General features: G+C 31.2%; 1 protein-coding gene across 1 annotated transcript in view; it reads right to left on the bottom strand.

The window, feature by feature from the left end:
• The window catches only part of LOC122502145, a 111,409-nt gene extending 96,749 nt beyond the window's left edge, over nucleotides 1–14,660 (bottom strand). The window contains exon 1 of the mRNA XM_043612063.1: nucleotides 14,419–14,660. Coding sequence (XP_043467998.1) covers nucleotides 14,419–14,625 — 207 coding nt within the window. The 5' untranslated portion in view covers nucleotides 14,626–14,660. The remainder of the gene's footprint in view (nucleotides 1–14,418) is intronic.
• Between the last annotated feature and the right edge of the window lie 951 nt (nucleotides 14,661–15,611).

Below are 15,611 nucleotides of genomic sequence, written 5' to 3'. Positions count from 1 at the left end.
TTCCTGAGCCTTTATTTGTTGATATTTTTAATTTCTCTTTTCATATTTTTTTAGTTGATTAGTCATACTATTTATAAACAAATCAATGTAAACATATATGCACTTCTTGTTCATAAAAAACTTGGTAAAAAGTGTGTGACGTTTGAAGTTGCTCTAGGCAGCGGAGTAGGGGAAATCGAAAGTCGCTCGCGCCAAAGTTGAATTCAAACTTTCAAATTCACAAAAATTGTCATAACATTGAAACAAATTGATGAATTCGATCTTTTTTTCTTAAACTGGGCTATCTTTTTCTCACGAATTCAAATCTGCAATTTGTTTATTAAAAATTTTTTAAATAATAAGAAAAAATTAATAATTAAAAAACTTTTTTTTGTTTTTTTGAAAAAAAATCAATTTTTTCATATTTTTTATTTTCAATTTATCAAATAATAAAAACAACACTAATTTATTATTTTCATTTTCAAAAAATTAAATTTTTAGAAAAAATACAAGCCCAGTACTTGTTTTTTGATAAAAATTGGGGTATTTTCGAAATAACTTATTTATGACAATATGTGACTAATAATAATTTTAAAAAAATTTTGTTTACTCTATACATAAACATATCTTTATCTCTATATATAGATTAGACATAAAATAATTATTTTATTATTTTATTTTTATAACAAATATTTAGTCAAACGTCACACACTTTTTACCAAGTTTTTTATGAACAAGAAGTGCATATATGTTTACATTGATTTGTTTATAAATAGTATGACTAATCAACTAAAAAAATATGAAAAGAGAAATTAAAAATATCAACAAATAAAGGCTCAGGAATTTTTTGAAAAAAAATAATTATCTCCCCCTTCTTTTGACCTAGATCAAAATTTTTTTTGCAAAATTTGCAGGAAAGAATGAGTAAACAAATGGCGTTTATCCCAAATTGTTAAAGTAAAAATTGTTGATGCAGGGATAAAAAAAAATCCCCCCAAAAAAAATCAGTTGTTTTGCAAAAATTCAATTTGCCACAAATTGTGATTGACAGATTGGCATTTCATAAAGAGAACCCAACAAAAAAAACTGATTTTCATCCAGCCAAAAATGTAGAAATTCCGTTGAAAAAAACCATGTTTTTTGTTAACAAATGGAATTTTTCATAAACTATATATGCGATTGGCTTCAAATTTTGCATACATCTTAAGGGCCCTGAGAGGCATATTTTTGGAGAATACCGAAAGAATTGGTTAACTTTTGTTCAAGTTATTAATCAATTAAGAAATTGTAATTTTTAGTGGTTTAAATTTATTTGCAAGTAAACTAATTACGAATATGACTTCACTTATTTAAAATGGCGGATCCAATATGGCGGACAACTTTTCTAAAAATCGATCAGATTCGCTTGAAACTCGTTACTCGGGGGTTTTTGTAGTCGCTGATTACAAATATGACGTCACTTTTTCAATATTCAAAATGTCGGATCCAATATGGCGGACGACTTTTCTAAAAATCGATCAGATTCGCCTGAAACTCGTTATTTAGGTGTTTTCAGGGTTGCTAATTAAGAATCTAAAATCAGATGTTCCAAATTGAGAATGTCGGGAACAGTCAATCAAATGACTGAAAAAATCTCATTAAAGACAATGCAATTTGTGTAGCCCTGAAAAGGGCTGATTGAAAGCTGATTACTTTTTTTGTGTTAGAATTCATTATTTATTAATAGAAAGATATAACAATTCGATAGCTTCTTTATCAAGACTGATCTCATTTAGTTTTGAAAGAAACTAATTTTAATGAGAATCCTCAGATAAAGAGTATAGCACTTACCTTAAAAAAGGACATAAATTTTGTACAGTTTCTAGATATACGGTTTCTCGTACTTATATATTCATCAACTCATGTCATTATTAGGAGAGATTCTCGAAACTAAAACATCGACACCTAGCGTTAGCAAAAGAAATTATAATGTAAACCGCGCGAATTTTTGAAAATAATTCATTACGAAAAATAAGTAAGAATTGCATATGTCCATCCGTCAATTATTTAGTATTATTATTAAATTGTTTTATGTATTAAACAATTATTTAATTACTTAAATTAAAAATTAATTAAATTTTTTTTTGTTATTTTTCATGAATCCAAAAATTTTAAAAAAATTTGTCTGCCATATTGGATCCGCCATTATGAATTTTGAAAAAGAGAAGTCATATTCGTAATTAGCGACCCCGAAAACCCACAGTAACTAGTTTCAGGCGAATCTGAACAATTTTTAGAAAAGTCGTCCGCCATATTAGATCCGCCATTTTGAATTTTTAAAAAGTGACGTCATATTCGTAATCAGCGACCCCAAAAACCCCCGAGTAACGAGTTTCATTAAGCTTTTTGAAAGCTATTGTCTAAAATGTCCATTTGTTTATATAATTTGTTTATAACAATTAGAAAATGGGTCTTCAACACCATTTTACAATCCAGAGAAGTATAGGTATAAGTTAAAATACTTAGCGTTAAAAAAATACCCATATTTTCGAGATAATAATAAATATGTAAAAAAGTGTGTTTTTTCAATTGTTTATACAAATTTAAATAATTATGCAAATTGAAAATCAAAAATCGGGCTCGAGCGATCTCTTAAAAATTTAATCAAGATTTTTTAGAAAAAAGAAAATCTAAAATCGGTTAAGATTTGTAGACTCTAAGTTATTTTGAACCCTACTTTTCAATTTCAAACCACTGTGCGTCGTAGATATTCAGTGCTTCAAGAGACCATACAACGAGTTTGTCATCAAAGAGTTGGCGATTCTACCACTTCAACAAGATGCTCATCCATTGGTCTACCTCTTTTGAGCTGCCATATGCCTGGAGTCGATTGCCTGCAAGATACAAATGTGAGAATCGATGGCTTACAAATAATTATCATGGTATCGATTGGGCTTCTGGTGACGTATCTTATGAAGAATTACAACCTATAATAAAAGAAGTATTAATAGGTACACCTACTGTTTATGTAATAGGTTTAGAAAAACAAAAATAGTTAGAAAAATATACGTTAAATGTATTTAATTTAGATGATTTTAACCCTTTGAGTCATACATTTTTCATTTCATTGAAATCTATTGAAACTGGTTACTCGGGGGTTTTTGGGGTCGCTGAATACGAATCTGGCATCAGATTTTCAAAATTCAAAATGGCGGATCCAATATGGCGGACAAACAAACAAATGACAAACGACAGACTAACACGAACGATTCCCTCCAAAGGTAAGTATCAACTTCATTCAAACAAACGACATTCGAGAAACTATTACTAACGATTCTCTCAACAGGTTAATATAGCTTTTACGTTGAAAGAAGGTATTTTGTTGAGTAGAAGCAGTACTATTGTTTGTGTTTTTTTACATCACATCCTGCATTAAGTTTGACATTTTCAGTTACTCATCGGTTAGCAAATCTTTACTAATATCTACATTTTGTTCAATCGGATTGTCAAAAATGGTACATTATATTCAGTATCAAAAAATTAATTCTTTTTTTTATAGACAGAAATACTATAAAGAGGATTTTACGTTAAACGAGTTACCTGACTGTGGATTGTCAGGATTCATTCACTTTTGATTTTACTCTTTAATTTTATCCGAACGTTTTGAATCTTCTAAGTTTATTAATAAATTTATTAATACTCATACCAGATTCGTATTCAGCGACCCCAAAAACCCCTGAGTAACCAGTTCCAAGCAAATTCAGTTCATTTTTAATTTTCGCGTCCGGCATATTGGATCCGCCATTTTGAATTTTAAAAATCTGATGCTAGATTCGTATTCAGCGACACCAAAAACCCCCGAGTAACGAGTTTTATGAAAATAGGTTTGAAATTTCATCTGAAATACTTTTATTTCATAAAATATTACAAAAAATTGTTATTTATTTTTAAAAATTATAAAAAAAAATTTCAAAAAAGTAATTGTTAATATAGTTTAGGATCTAATTTGTAAATAAAAAGAATTATCATCTCAAAAATTAGTAAGGATAAGTAGAAAATGAATTTTTTCTGAAAAAAAGCATTATTTTTTGTAATTTATTTGTTTATAATATTTTTATTATTAACAAATTGTGAATCAACAGTTTTCTTAGACTTGTTTAGGTATGAGGAACATGCCCGGAAAAAAACCCTAAATTTATTAATAAATATGCCATAGAAATACTGAAAACTGAGAAGGAAAAGGTAGGTCGCTGAGCGACCCACTGTGACGCAAGGGGTTAAATGTCCGTCGATAAAAAGTTTAAGTGTAGATAGTTCATCTACATGTACAAATCACACACGTAGCTTTAGCAATTGTGCTGTTAAAAATGTATGTAATCTACGAAATTGGTTGATACAACCATCGAATGTACTACGAAATAATATAGAAAATAATGATGAAGTTGACAATGATTGTACATTGAAAGATTTTTATAATGATTGTAAAAATTTTCTATTTGATGAATAAATGTGTTAAATGGAATATGAACGTTTACATTAAATAACCCTTCCCCATCCTATTATCTTTATTACACATGTGTAAAACTATTAAACATGTTAATACTAGTCTAGACTTGTCTTATGACGTCACAAAGTGGGCGTGCCTTAATAAATAAAAGTAGGGTTAATGCGCATGCGTAAAATAGTGGTAGGGGTACTGCGCATGCGTACAAGTAATGGTGGGGATAATGCGTGATATTTGGGTATAAATAGAGGGATCTGAGCCGATTTAGTCATTCTGTTTTGTAACTTTACAAAGTATTATCTCTAAGAAAAGATGGATCTAACCAAAATCAACGCCATTGGTCGCATGGATGCTTTCCTACCTACAAAACCGCTTTCCGAGCTGACTCCTGGACATAAGTATCCTATGAAGTTGAGTCTCCAATGTGAGAGAAGGTGCGCATCGATGTTCATAGCTATAGATATACCACAGCATACTTTAGTATACCTATAGCTATGAACATCGATGCGCACCTTGTCTTATTGGAGACTCAACTTAACCAAGATCCAGGTTGTCAACACCAGGTATGGAGTCAAGGTCGTCGTTGAGGTGGATAAAAAGTTGAATACATTCCTACCTTCAAGATTTGTACCAGTGTTCACTGATGACTCGATATGCTTGGATCAGATGCAAGAAGCTATTAATTCTGTACAATTACGGCTAAAGTATATTGGTGGTCCATACAACCATATTAATTTAAAATAAAACAAGTGTAAATATTGTATATTCAATATAATAAATGTATAAAATGTCATCAATGCTGTATTTAATTAAATACCTTCATTAGTATAACGTTAGATAATAAGGTATACATTATAAGGTTATGTTTAATAAAATATATTTTAAGGTTATGTTTAATAAACTAGAATTTAAGGTTATGTTCAAAAAATATATTTTAAGGTTATGTTTAGTAATGTTATGAAAAAATAATATTAGTAAACTAGATAACCATGCTAAAGTGATGTTAAAATGGTATAAAATATCTATATAATTTTCATGTACTTACAATTTTTATATTCCACACTAAAGAACACGCACTATTTATTAGATTATTATGTTCTAAAAACAAAACGGTGGACACCAATGCCCGGGAAATTTAAAAACAAAAAATAGTAGACTTTAATACCTGTAAAATTAAATTTTAATGGCGCCATCTGTTGGTTTAACCTAAAACTAACTTGATCGGTAAAACAGATGCCTACCTTATCGGTCGAGTCAAAATTTCTGTCAGATTCCTACCTTGTCGACTGCTAATAAAGTAGAAATCTGCATTACCGATCTGGTGAAATTCAATTTGAATTCAAAACAGCTTATTGTTTATTCAATAAATTTTAATTCAAGGAAAAACATTTCCTGTGAAAATTACAAGATTTCCTGTGCCATCTATGAACGGCGGTTGTAGTATCCACAAACGGCTGAGTTTGGGAAATACACAAACCAGAATGAGTCTTGTTACAAACTTCAGCTTATGATTCAACAGCTTAAACAGTTACGCAGCAGACGACAAGCAGACGTTCACTTGAATTTTTTTGCGCATGCGTGGATTTCTTAGTGTTATTACAGATTGGTATGTGGTACACCCAAACCAGCTTGTTGGAAACACAAAACTCGACTGCATAAAGCACAACTCAACCTTTTTGTATATTTTACAAAAAAGTTTGTGTTTTCTATAAGAAATTTTTTTCCGTGTTGCATTAGTAAACATTACATCAGTTTTAATTGTAAAACTCTAAACTTATTTTAATTATAAGCAATGCCCGGGAAATTTAAAAATCAAGATAGTAGTTTGTAACGCTTGTAAAATTAAATTTTAGTGGACCCATCTATTAGGTTCACCTTAAACTATGTAAAAAAATTTAGTAGAGAGCAATGCCCGCGAAATTCAAAAAGTCTTATAAATTATATATACCAATTATAAACCTTTTCACTAATTTTGGTGGCGCTATCTATAAGGTTGACCTTGAACCTTGTCTGTACCCTGCCGGAAGAATGGACTGAAAAAGTACTGAAATTCTACTGGCCTCCAGTACAATTTTAGTCCGTTTTTTTTAATGTTTCGGTAGACATTTTTAAAGTCCTTTAACAATAGTTTCAAATGTAGGTTATGTCAACAAACCATTGTTAACAGTCTAGAAGTGAAAATAAAAAAAGGTTAACAAAATTTTCAACGAAATTCCCGTTAAATTTTAAACTTATATTGCAACCCCTGCTTTAACAATAGACCCGAAAGCCTATTGTTGTATGGGATTATAATTTTATGGCTTAAAGAGTTCACAATTTAAATAATTCAATTTTCAAAACAAAAAAATTTTAATCTGTGATGTTTCATGATTACAAATATCTAAAATTCAGTATAAGAAATTTTTAATTAAAAAAGTTATAAACTATCTAGCAAACTCTAATTGTTACGTAAAAACGGATATTATTTTTGAATTTAGGTTCACATAAATATTTAGCATACATAATAATTACTTGTAAAGAATCTGAGTTCATGAAAAACAAATATAATGTTGAAATATAAATAAAAAGTATTTTTAACATTAACAAAGAAATATTCATCATTGAACTTAATGACGGTCAGGCCATAAACATCACCTACAGCGACCCTTTTGCAGGTAATTTTTCCCAGTACAATTTCAGTGCTGAAACGCAGCAAATTTTCACTGAAATAGCACTAAGCTCTCAGTACTAATTCCCCAGTACAATTTCAGTCCATTCTTCCGGCAGGGTAAAACAAAATAGTGAATAGCAAAGCCCGCGAAATTTAAAAATTAACGTGGCGCCATCTATTGGTTTAACTTTAAACCCTGTCGGTAAAACGGCACCCCTTTTAACACATTTAAAACTATAAAAATTAAAAAATATCCCGCCAAGCGGATTTGAATTGGCAGGTGGCGCTTTCTATCGGTAGCAGCCGGAACTACACCCCGTCGGTAAAACAGAGCACCCCTTCTAACCCACTTGAAAGTTTAAAAATTTAAATTTCCCGCCAAGCAGATTTGAATTTGCTGGTGGCGCCATCTATCGGCTTAACCTTGAACCCTGTCGGTAAAACAGAGCACCCCTTTTAACACACGTAAAACTATAAATTTTTAAATATCCCGCCAAAGGGGTTTCCATTCGCTAGTGGCGCCATCTATTGGTTTAACATTAAACCCTGTCGGTAAAACAGAGCACCCATTCTAACCCACTTGAAATTTTAAAAATAAATTTTGAAATTTCCCGCCAAGGGGGTTTAGAATTCGCTAGTGGCGCCATCTGTAGGTGGCAGTCGGAACTACACTCGGTCGGTAAGGTAGAACACACCCTACCAACCACTGATAAAGTAGGAATCTGCATTATCGACCGAGGGTACTTAGCCGAGATCAGAACCTGTCCCAGAACCGGCCTAGCTATACTACTATCCGCCATTTTTATTTCTAAAAAGTGATTTCATATTTGTAATTTGTGGCCCCATAAGCTTCCGAGTAACACGTTTTAAGGGAATCGGATCAAATTTGAAAATTTTTTCCGCTATTTTGAATTTTTAAAAAGTCTCTTCAGATTCGTAATCAGCGACCCTAAAAACCCCCGAGTAACAAGTTTTAATCGAATCTGTTCAAAATTGAATTTTGTCCGCCATATTGGATCCGCCATTTTGAATTTTAAAAAAACTTTAGATTTATATTCGGGGACCCTAAAAACTGTTAAAGAATGAGTAACAAAATAATTTACCCCGTTTTTTGCTTATAATTCATAAAAGTATTTTGTCTTTGTCTTAAAGTACATGAATGTAGAAATCTTTTAAGCCCTAGAACGTTTAAATCCATCAAAGCAATTTTTGTTTAGAACTCTGTCCGTGTTGACGTCGAATTTCCCTTATTTATATCAAGTATGCAATTATTTTTCATAATTAATTATTTTAATTTAGACCAATATCTCTTTAATTGCGTCAAATAATTATTTATGTAGTCATTCAAATAATTTTTTATCTATATATTTATTTGATTCAAATAACTTGAATTATGCGAATATACGAAACTTTTTTCTTAGAAAATGCAGGTTTGCAAACTTAGACCAAAAGAATTTAAAAAATTTGAAACAATCTTATATAAACCATTTCGCTGTTTGGAAAAATAATAATCATATGATTGGCCCAAAATGTTCAGCAAAATTTGTTTGATGAATTTTTATGAAACTTAGTATACAAGGGTTTTTGGGGTCGCTGAATATAAATATGACGTCAAAAAAAATTCAAAATGGTGGATTCAATATGTCGGACAAAATTTTTAAATTTTAAACAGATATTATAAACAAAAAAAACAAAGAACAGAAAGTGTAATGTAAAACCTTTGCAGCCACCACGCGGCACATTCTGGGGTCATGATTCGTTTTATCAGCTAATGCAAAGGATATAGAATAGAGTTAAAAATTATGTCCACTATTTTGAATTTTTGAAAATGAAGGTCAAATTTGAATTTAGCTACCCGAAAAACCCCTAGATACTGAAATTAATAAAAAACCAAATGAATTTCAAAAAGTATGTTGCCAATTTGGATTCTGCATTTTGAAGTTTTAAAAATGATGGTCAAACTCGAATTCAGCGACCTGAAAAACCCTTAGGTACTGAAATTGATAAAAATCCAAATGAATTTCAAAAATGATGTCCGCCATTTTGAATTTTTTAAAATTAAGATCAAATTCGAATTCACCGACTCCAAAAACCCTTATACACTAAATGTGACTTGAATTAAAAATAAATTTTCATAAATTTTACTTGTTTTTAAACTATTATATTATTTAAAAATAATAAATAATAATTTATTTATTACTTAATTTAGGATCATTGCAATCAATAGTGTGTTGATAATGATATAAAACAATTTATTTTATAATTTACATAAAAAATTGCATTTATTTTGCGCTAAGAAGTTTACTACCCAACGGTCGTTAACAGGCAACGGGTTAACAGAAAAATAATTTTTAAAATTCAAACATATTTTTTTACTAAATTTTCTTGAAAAATCTACATCATATCATGTTTTATATTTTTTGAAGAATAGTTTTTTATACAAAAAAATTATTTCCAATTGAAATTTTTGTGTATAACTTTGCCGACCTGCAATTTCTAAGAAAAATTACACGTTAATGTCTACAAGTAATTCCCATTCTGTAGAAAATAACCTTTAAAGTAAGCTTAAGATCATTAAATGTGTTCATGTTTTTAGAAGTTATTTAAATTTTTGTAAAACATTGACAATAATGATTTACTAAAAATATCTTCCACAGAAATAGAATTGTTAAATCTTAATACTTAATAATCTAATTCTTTTCACTTACAGTACAATTCAACACTTCTTATTTTGGAAATTTCATATTTTGGACATTTTGGGCTTTGGGAATTTTGTATTGTAGAAAAATAATTTTTAGATTGTGTATGGATTAAAAAATTCAAATTTTAAGTTCTGAATGTTCTTCGCATGCTTTATAGTGATAGAACACTACTGCGTATGCATGATACTAATAGAACACTACTGCGCATGCTTGATACTGATAGAACACTACTGCGCGTGCGTTATAGTGATAGAACACTACTGCGCATGCCTGACATTTACAAAACACTACTACGCAGATAGAATACTACTGCGCATGCCTGACATTGATAGAACACTACTGCGCTTGCCTGACATTTACAAAACACTACTACGCAGATAGAATACTCCTGCGCATGCCTGATATTGATAGAATACTACTGCGCATGCCTGACATTGATAGAATACTACTGCGCATGCCTGACATTGATAGAACACTACTGCGCATACCTGACATTGAAAGAACACTACTGCGCATGTCTGACATTGATAGAACACTACTGCGCATGTCTGACATTGATAGAATACTACTGCGCATGCGTACCATTGATAGAATAGTACTGCGCATGCCTGACATTGATAGAACACTACTGCGCATACCTGACATTGAAAGAACACTACTGCGCATGTCTGACATTGATAGAATACTACTGCGCATGTCTGACATTGATAGAATACTACTGTGCATGTGTGACATTGATAAAACACTACTGCGCATACCTGACATTGAAAGAACACTACTGCGCATGCCTGACATTGATAGAACACTACTGCGCATACCTGACATTGAAAGAACACTACTGCGCATGTCTGACATTGATAGAACACTACTGCGCATGTCTGACATTGATAGAATACTACTGCGCATGCGTACCATTGATAGAATACTACTGCGCATGCGTATATGTATGTACAATGAGTATGTATATATACGATGCGATGAATAAATGATAAAAGTCGAACGACCGAACGATGAAGTACGGAGTTACACGACCGACGGACGACAAAACGACGACGAATATGTTAATATTATAAATAGGAGAAGGAGATTTACATGGGAATCCATATGGTTTTCTTAATGGAAGCGGGCTTTTACATGGTTTTTGACACAGAATACCTTTTCCATTTGGGGATTTTCAATAGCGATACTACTAATTACGTAAATAATAACTACAAAAAGCTTTAAGGCATGTATTTCAGAAGTTGTCAAGAAATTTCGAATAAAAGCATGGTATAATTAATTAATAAAAATAAGTAGCATTGTTTTGAGAAAAACATTTAAAATTTAATGAGTAAATCATGGAATTTTTCAACTTACGTAGAATTATTATTCTCATGCCCATAATATAGGTCGTGATGGGCTTCAAATAACTTCAACCCAAAAGTGTTTGTCCAACTTCGTTCTTTTTTGTATTTGTTTCTGGGATGCCTCCTGATGATTTTTAGCCTAAAATGGAAAAAAGCGTTGGACCGTTTTTGAAAACACTCATTTTTTGAATTTTTTAGAGATTAGTCAACATATTTCTGTGAAAATGATGACAAATAAGTGCTCTATAGACTTAAGTCACTTCAAATAGCACAGAAAAAAATTTCTATTTAAAAATTTAAGAGATTTGACCTTCTAAAGTCAAACTTTCGGGTAAAATTTCTTTCAAACGGCCTTACCATCTTTTTAATTTTAGGCTCAAAATTATCAGAAGACATCGCAGAAACAAATGCAAAAAATAAAGGGATGGACAAGTACTTTTAAGTTGAAATTACTTGCGACCTGCCCTGCAGATATTCTGATGAATATATAAAAAATTTATATCTTCACAATATTGTTTTCAACAAGTATTTCGTCTAGCTACCATGCTACCAGAATCCGAAATAGGAATTAATGAAATTTATTTTATAATGTTAGTATTTAAATATGAACGTATAAAATAGCAAACATTTTTACAGTTATTTTCATTATTTCTTATACATGGATAGAAATTTTGTTGGGAAAAATACGAAACTTAATTCAGTAACTCAGAATATCACGATAACATTTCAGCAAAAATTCAAACTTATCGTCTTAGTTAAGTCATGAATTATTTTGAAAATAATCAGGAATAAACTTATTTAATAAATATAATAATATAATAAACTTATTTCTGCTTTTTTGGTACAAAAATATGGTTACTGACATATTTAACAATAAATTAATATCTAACTATAGATTCCAGAACAAAGATGTTGTCGTGCCCACAGGGATTACTCTCCCAAATGTCTTTTATAACTTTATGAAGTTGACGGCGAAAAATTTCTGTGTGGCTGATACCCAGTTTTCGGTTTAAAGTAATTTCAGTAGTTTTAAAAAACTTTTTTTTAATTATTAAGATTAAATAAATCATTATGAGAATAGTATATTACGACACACGGCCAGAAAGTTGGATTTCCTGGCCGGCGTGATATATAAGGCCGAGGCGAAGCTGAGGCTTTATATATCACGCTCGCCAGGGCATCCAACTTTCTGGCCGTGTGTCGTATACAATTTTTCTGTATCCTCAGCCGAAAGTACGTTAAACAATTATTGTTTGAATAATAAAGTAGCGCAATAAGTTGCCCGCCCGACTTTTGCCTGACTTAGCTGGTCGGGGCGGGCATAAAAGAAAATTATATGTAAAAAATAATTGGAAGTAAAATTTAAAAAATAGTAAACAGTAAGAAATTTTCTCTTACAAATAAATGTTTAATAATAGTAATATACCTATTTTACAATCATCGAAATATTCATCAATTAAAAGTATTTACAGTGAGTTCTCGCGAGTCGTTCAATTCTCGAAAATTTTCAAGATCATAAAACTCACGAGTCGTTCAACGCATAAGCCACGCCTCCAAGGCTATTACAGGGATGTGTGAAACATATTTATCGCCCCGAAAGACACAATATTCAATGGCTTTGGTCCGTTTAAATTACACAGCACTGAGCACCAGCGCGCGCATACCAGAAATTGAACGACTCGTGAATCGGACACTGATCAGCTGTTGAACGACTGACGAGTTTGAACGACTCGTGAGTTGAACGACTCGCGAGAACTCACTGTACCTACTTTACCGATCAAGTGACATCTGTGAAATTATATCGTTCAAATCTCAATCAAAATTTTTAACATGATAATTCTTCGTATTTAAATTACAATATTTTTAAATAATTAAAAAACAATAAAAGAAAATAATAAATTTCATTAATTATTTTGGTTATATTTCAATTACATGCACTGTATTTATCTTATTATTATGTATTTTGGTATTTTTAACCGAACACTGCTTGAGTTTTAAGGTTATGATTAATTCACGTCAAAACACAAGCTCTTTAATGAACGTGTCTGTGTGGTTGCTATGCTGCAGTTTACGTGTGTCGAGAATCTTGTAACCAATCAGAGCGCGCGTTGGCTCAGTCGAGCCGGCCACAAAAGTCGCTATTCCCGGAAGCAAATTAAACCGGGAAGACCGTACTTTCGGCTAGGAGATACAGAAAACCTATTTTCCTTGAAAATAGATGTACTGAGCTACATAAAATAATTAAAAAAAATAATATCCTATTCAAGCTTGGAGAACACTCTTTAAAGTCCCCGGGTGTCGTAAACCCAGTGTGCGATTTGGGTGGATTTGTAAGTGTGCGCTTAAAGGGTTAACTAAATTAAAAAAAATGTTTATTTATGGTTTTATACACATCATAACACAGGACCACAAAATTTTTTTTAGAGAAAGTATTGACCGGACCATGTTTTTTATATGTATTTTAAGTCGCTGAATTCGAATACAAACTCAGTTTTGCGCCATCACGTCAAGTTTCTTCAAAATGGCGGATCCAATATGGCTGTCGAATTTTTTAAAAATGTATCAGATTTACTTGAAATTTGTTACTCGGGGGTTCTTGGGGTCGCTGAATACGAATTTCACCTTAGTTTTTCAAAATTCAAAATGGCGGATCCAATATGGCTAACGAATTATTTAAAAATTTATCAGTTTTTGAATTTTTGAAAACTAAGGTGAAATTCGTATTCAGCGACCCCGAAACCCCCGAGTATAACGTTTCAGGTAAATCCAATAATTTGTTTAAAAATTGGTCAGCCATATTGGATCCGCCATTTTGAATTTTTGAAAACTAAGGTGAAATTCGTATTTAGCAATCTCAAAAACCCCCAAGTAACAAGATTCAGGCGAATTGGGTGAATTTTAAAAAAATTGACGCCATATTGGATCGGCCATGTTAAATTTTAAATATTTACGAGATTTTTTGATTGTTTAACATTATATAATATTTTTTCAGTGTTTTAAAGTTGTTTTTTAATAGAATCTTCTGCTTATTTTTATTTAAATCTCGTTTACAGTCAGTTTTTTTCGAATTTTATTAATTTGTGAAGAAACTTGACGTGATGGCTCAAAACTGAGTTCGGATTCAAATTCAGCGACCCAAAAGACATTTAAAAAACATGGTCCAGTCAATACTTTCTTTAAAAAAAATTTTGTGGTCCTGTGTGATTGCTACTTGACAGTTTACAAAAATTAAAATTAAGTTTATTCTAGTATAATTACCTTTACTACGTAGCTGTTAACACGTGTCAGGCCAAAGTTCTGTGGTAAATGTCTAGCACCTAAGACAGTCACACTTAATGTTTTAAGATTCTCTGAATGTTCAATTCTCAAACCGATTTCTGGTTCAAGATTTGCTGTGCGATCCAGTGGTGATGATACATTTTTGATACTTGCGTCCAAAAAGCTTTTAATTCTTGCTATCGCCATTATTACAGATTCTTCAAATCTATATATTCAAATCTCTAAAAAAAGAATATAATACATGTAATACTTTGTAATATAGAAAAACCAAATTTTTTTTTACATTTCAGTATCTCCAAAAAAATTTTAGGTTATGTTTATGATCGTTTTACACTTCAAAAAATGGCGTCTCAAAATAAGACGTTTAGACGTTTATAAACGTCTTATGTAAATAAGCGTCTTATTTGAGCGTCTTAAATAAAAAACATAACCTCCAAATACATGCATTTTAGAAGGCAAATAAGACGCTTATAAACGTCTTAGAAGTGACCACGTAAACGTCTTAAACCAAGACGCTCTTTTTTTACAGTGTACCCTCATTAGTGACGATTTTTTTAAATTTTATAAAATAAAATATTTTTATTGAATATTTTAGATGTACTTAGGATTTGAAGATCATTAATTTGCACTGAAAGTTAATCCTCTTTATGTATTCACAATTCAAAATTTACAAACATAACCTATAATTTTTCTGGACACAGATGTTTTTTACAGTTCAGCTTTACATATTATTATATAGTGGTAACCAAGAGTACTTTTGTATAAAAAGCATTTTAGAATTCTTCTTTTCATCATTGAAAATTTGTTTAACTTTCGTTTAGATATTATTTATAACTTTTAAATCTACAGAGTACAATAATGATTGTGCTGGTAACCATGTGCAATGTTTTCCTTAAAGAAATCTAGATTTCATCAGTTACTATCCTGATATTGTACAGTAGTGTTCAATGAAGCCTTCCTCGGATGATCATGTTGCACTCATATACTCCCATGAGTGCAACACGATCATCCGAGGAAGGCTTCATTGAACACTACTGTGCGACAAGTAAAAAAGTGATGATTGAGCAAGCCGCCTGCTCAATTGTCCAAACGGCTTTTGGACAATTGGACTGGTTGCTTAACCATCCAATACATCATATCAGATAGCAAAATGTGCGCACCGTGACAGACAT

This window comes from Leptopilina heterotoma, unplaced genomic scaffold, assembly GCF_015476425.1.
Source record: "Leptopilina heterotoma isolate Lh14 unplaced genomic scaffold, ASM1547642v1 Lhet_106, whole genome shotgun sequence".
Classification (NCBI taxonomy): Eukaryota; Metazoa; Arthropoda; class Insecta; order Hymenoptera; family Figitidae; genus Leptopilina; species Leptopilina heterotoma.
The sequence above is the reverse complement of the archived record's forward strand: the minus strand, read 5'-3'. Positions and strand labels throughout refer to the sequence as shown.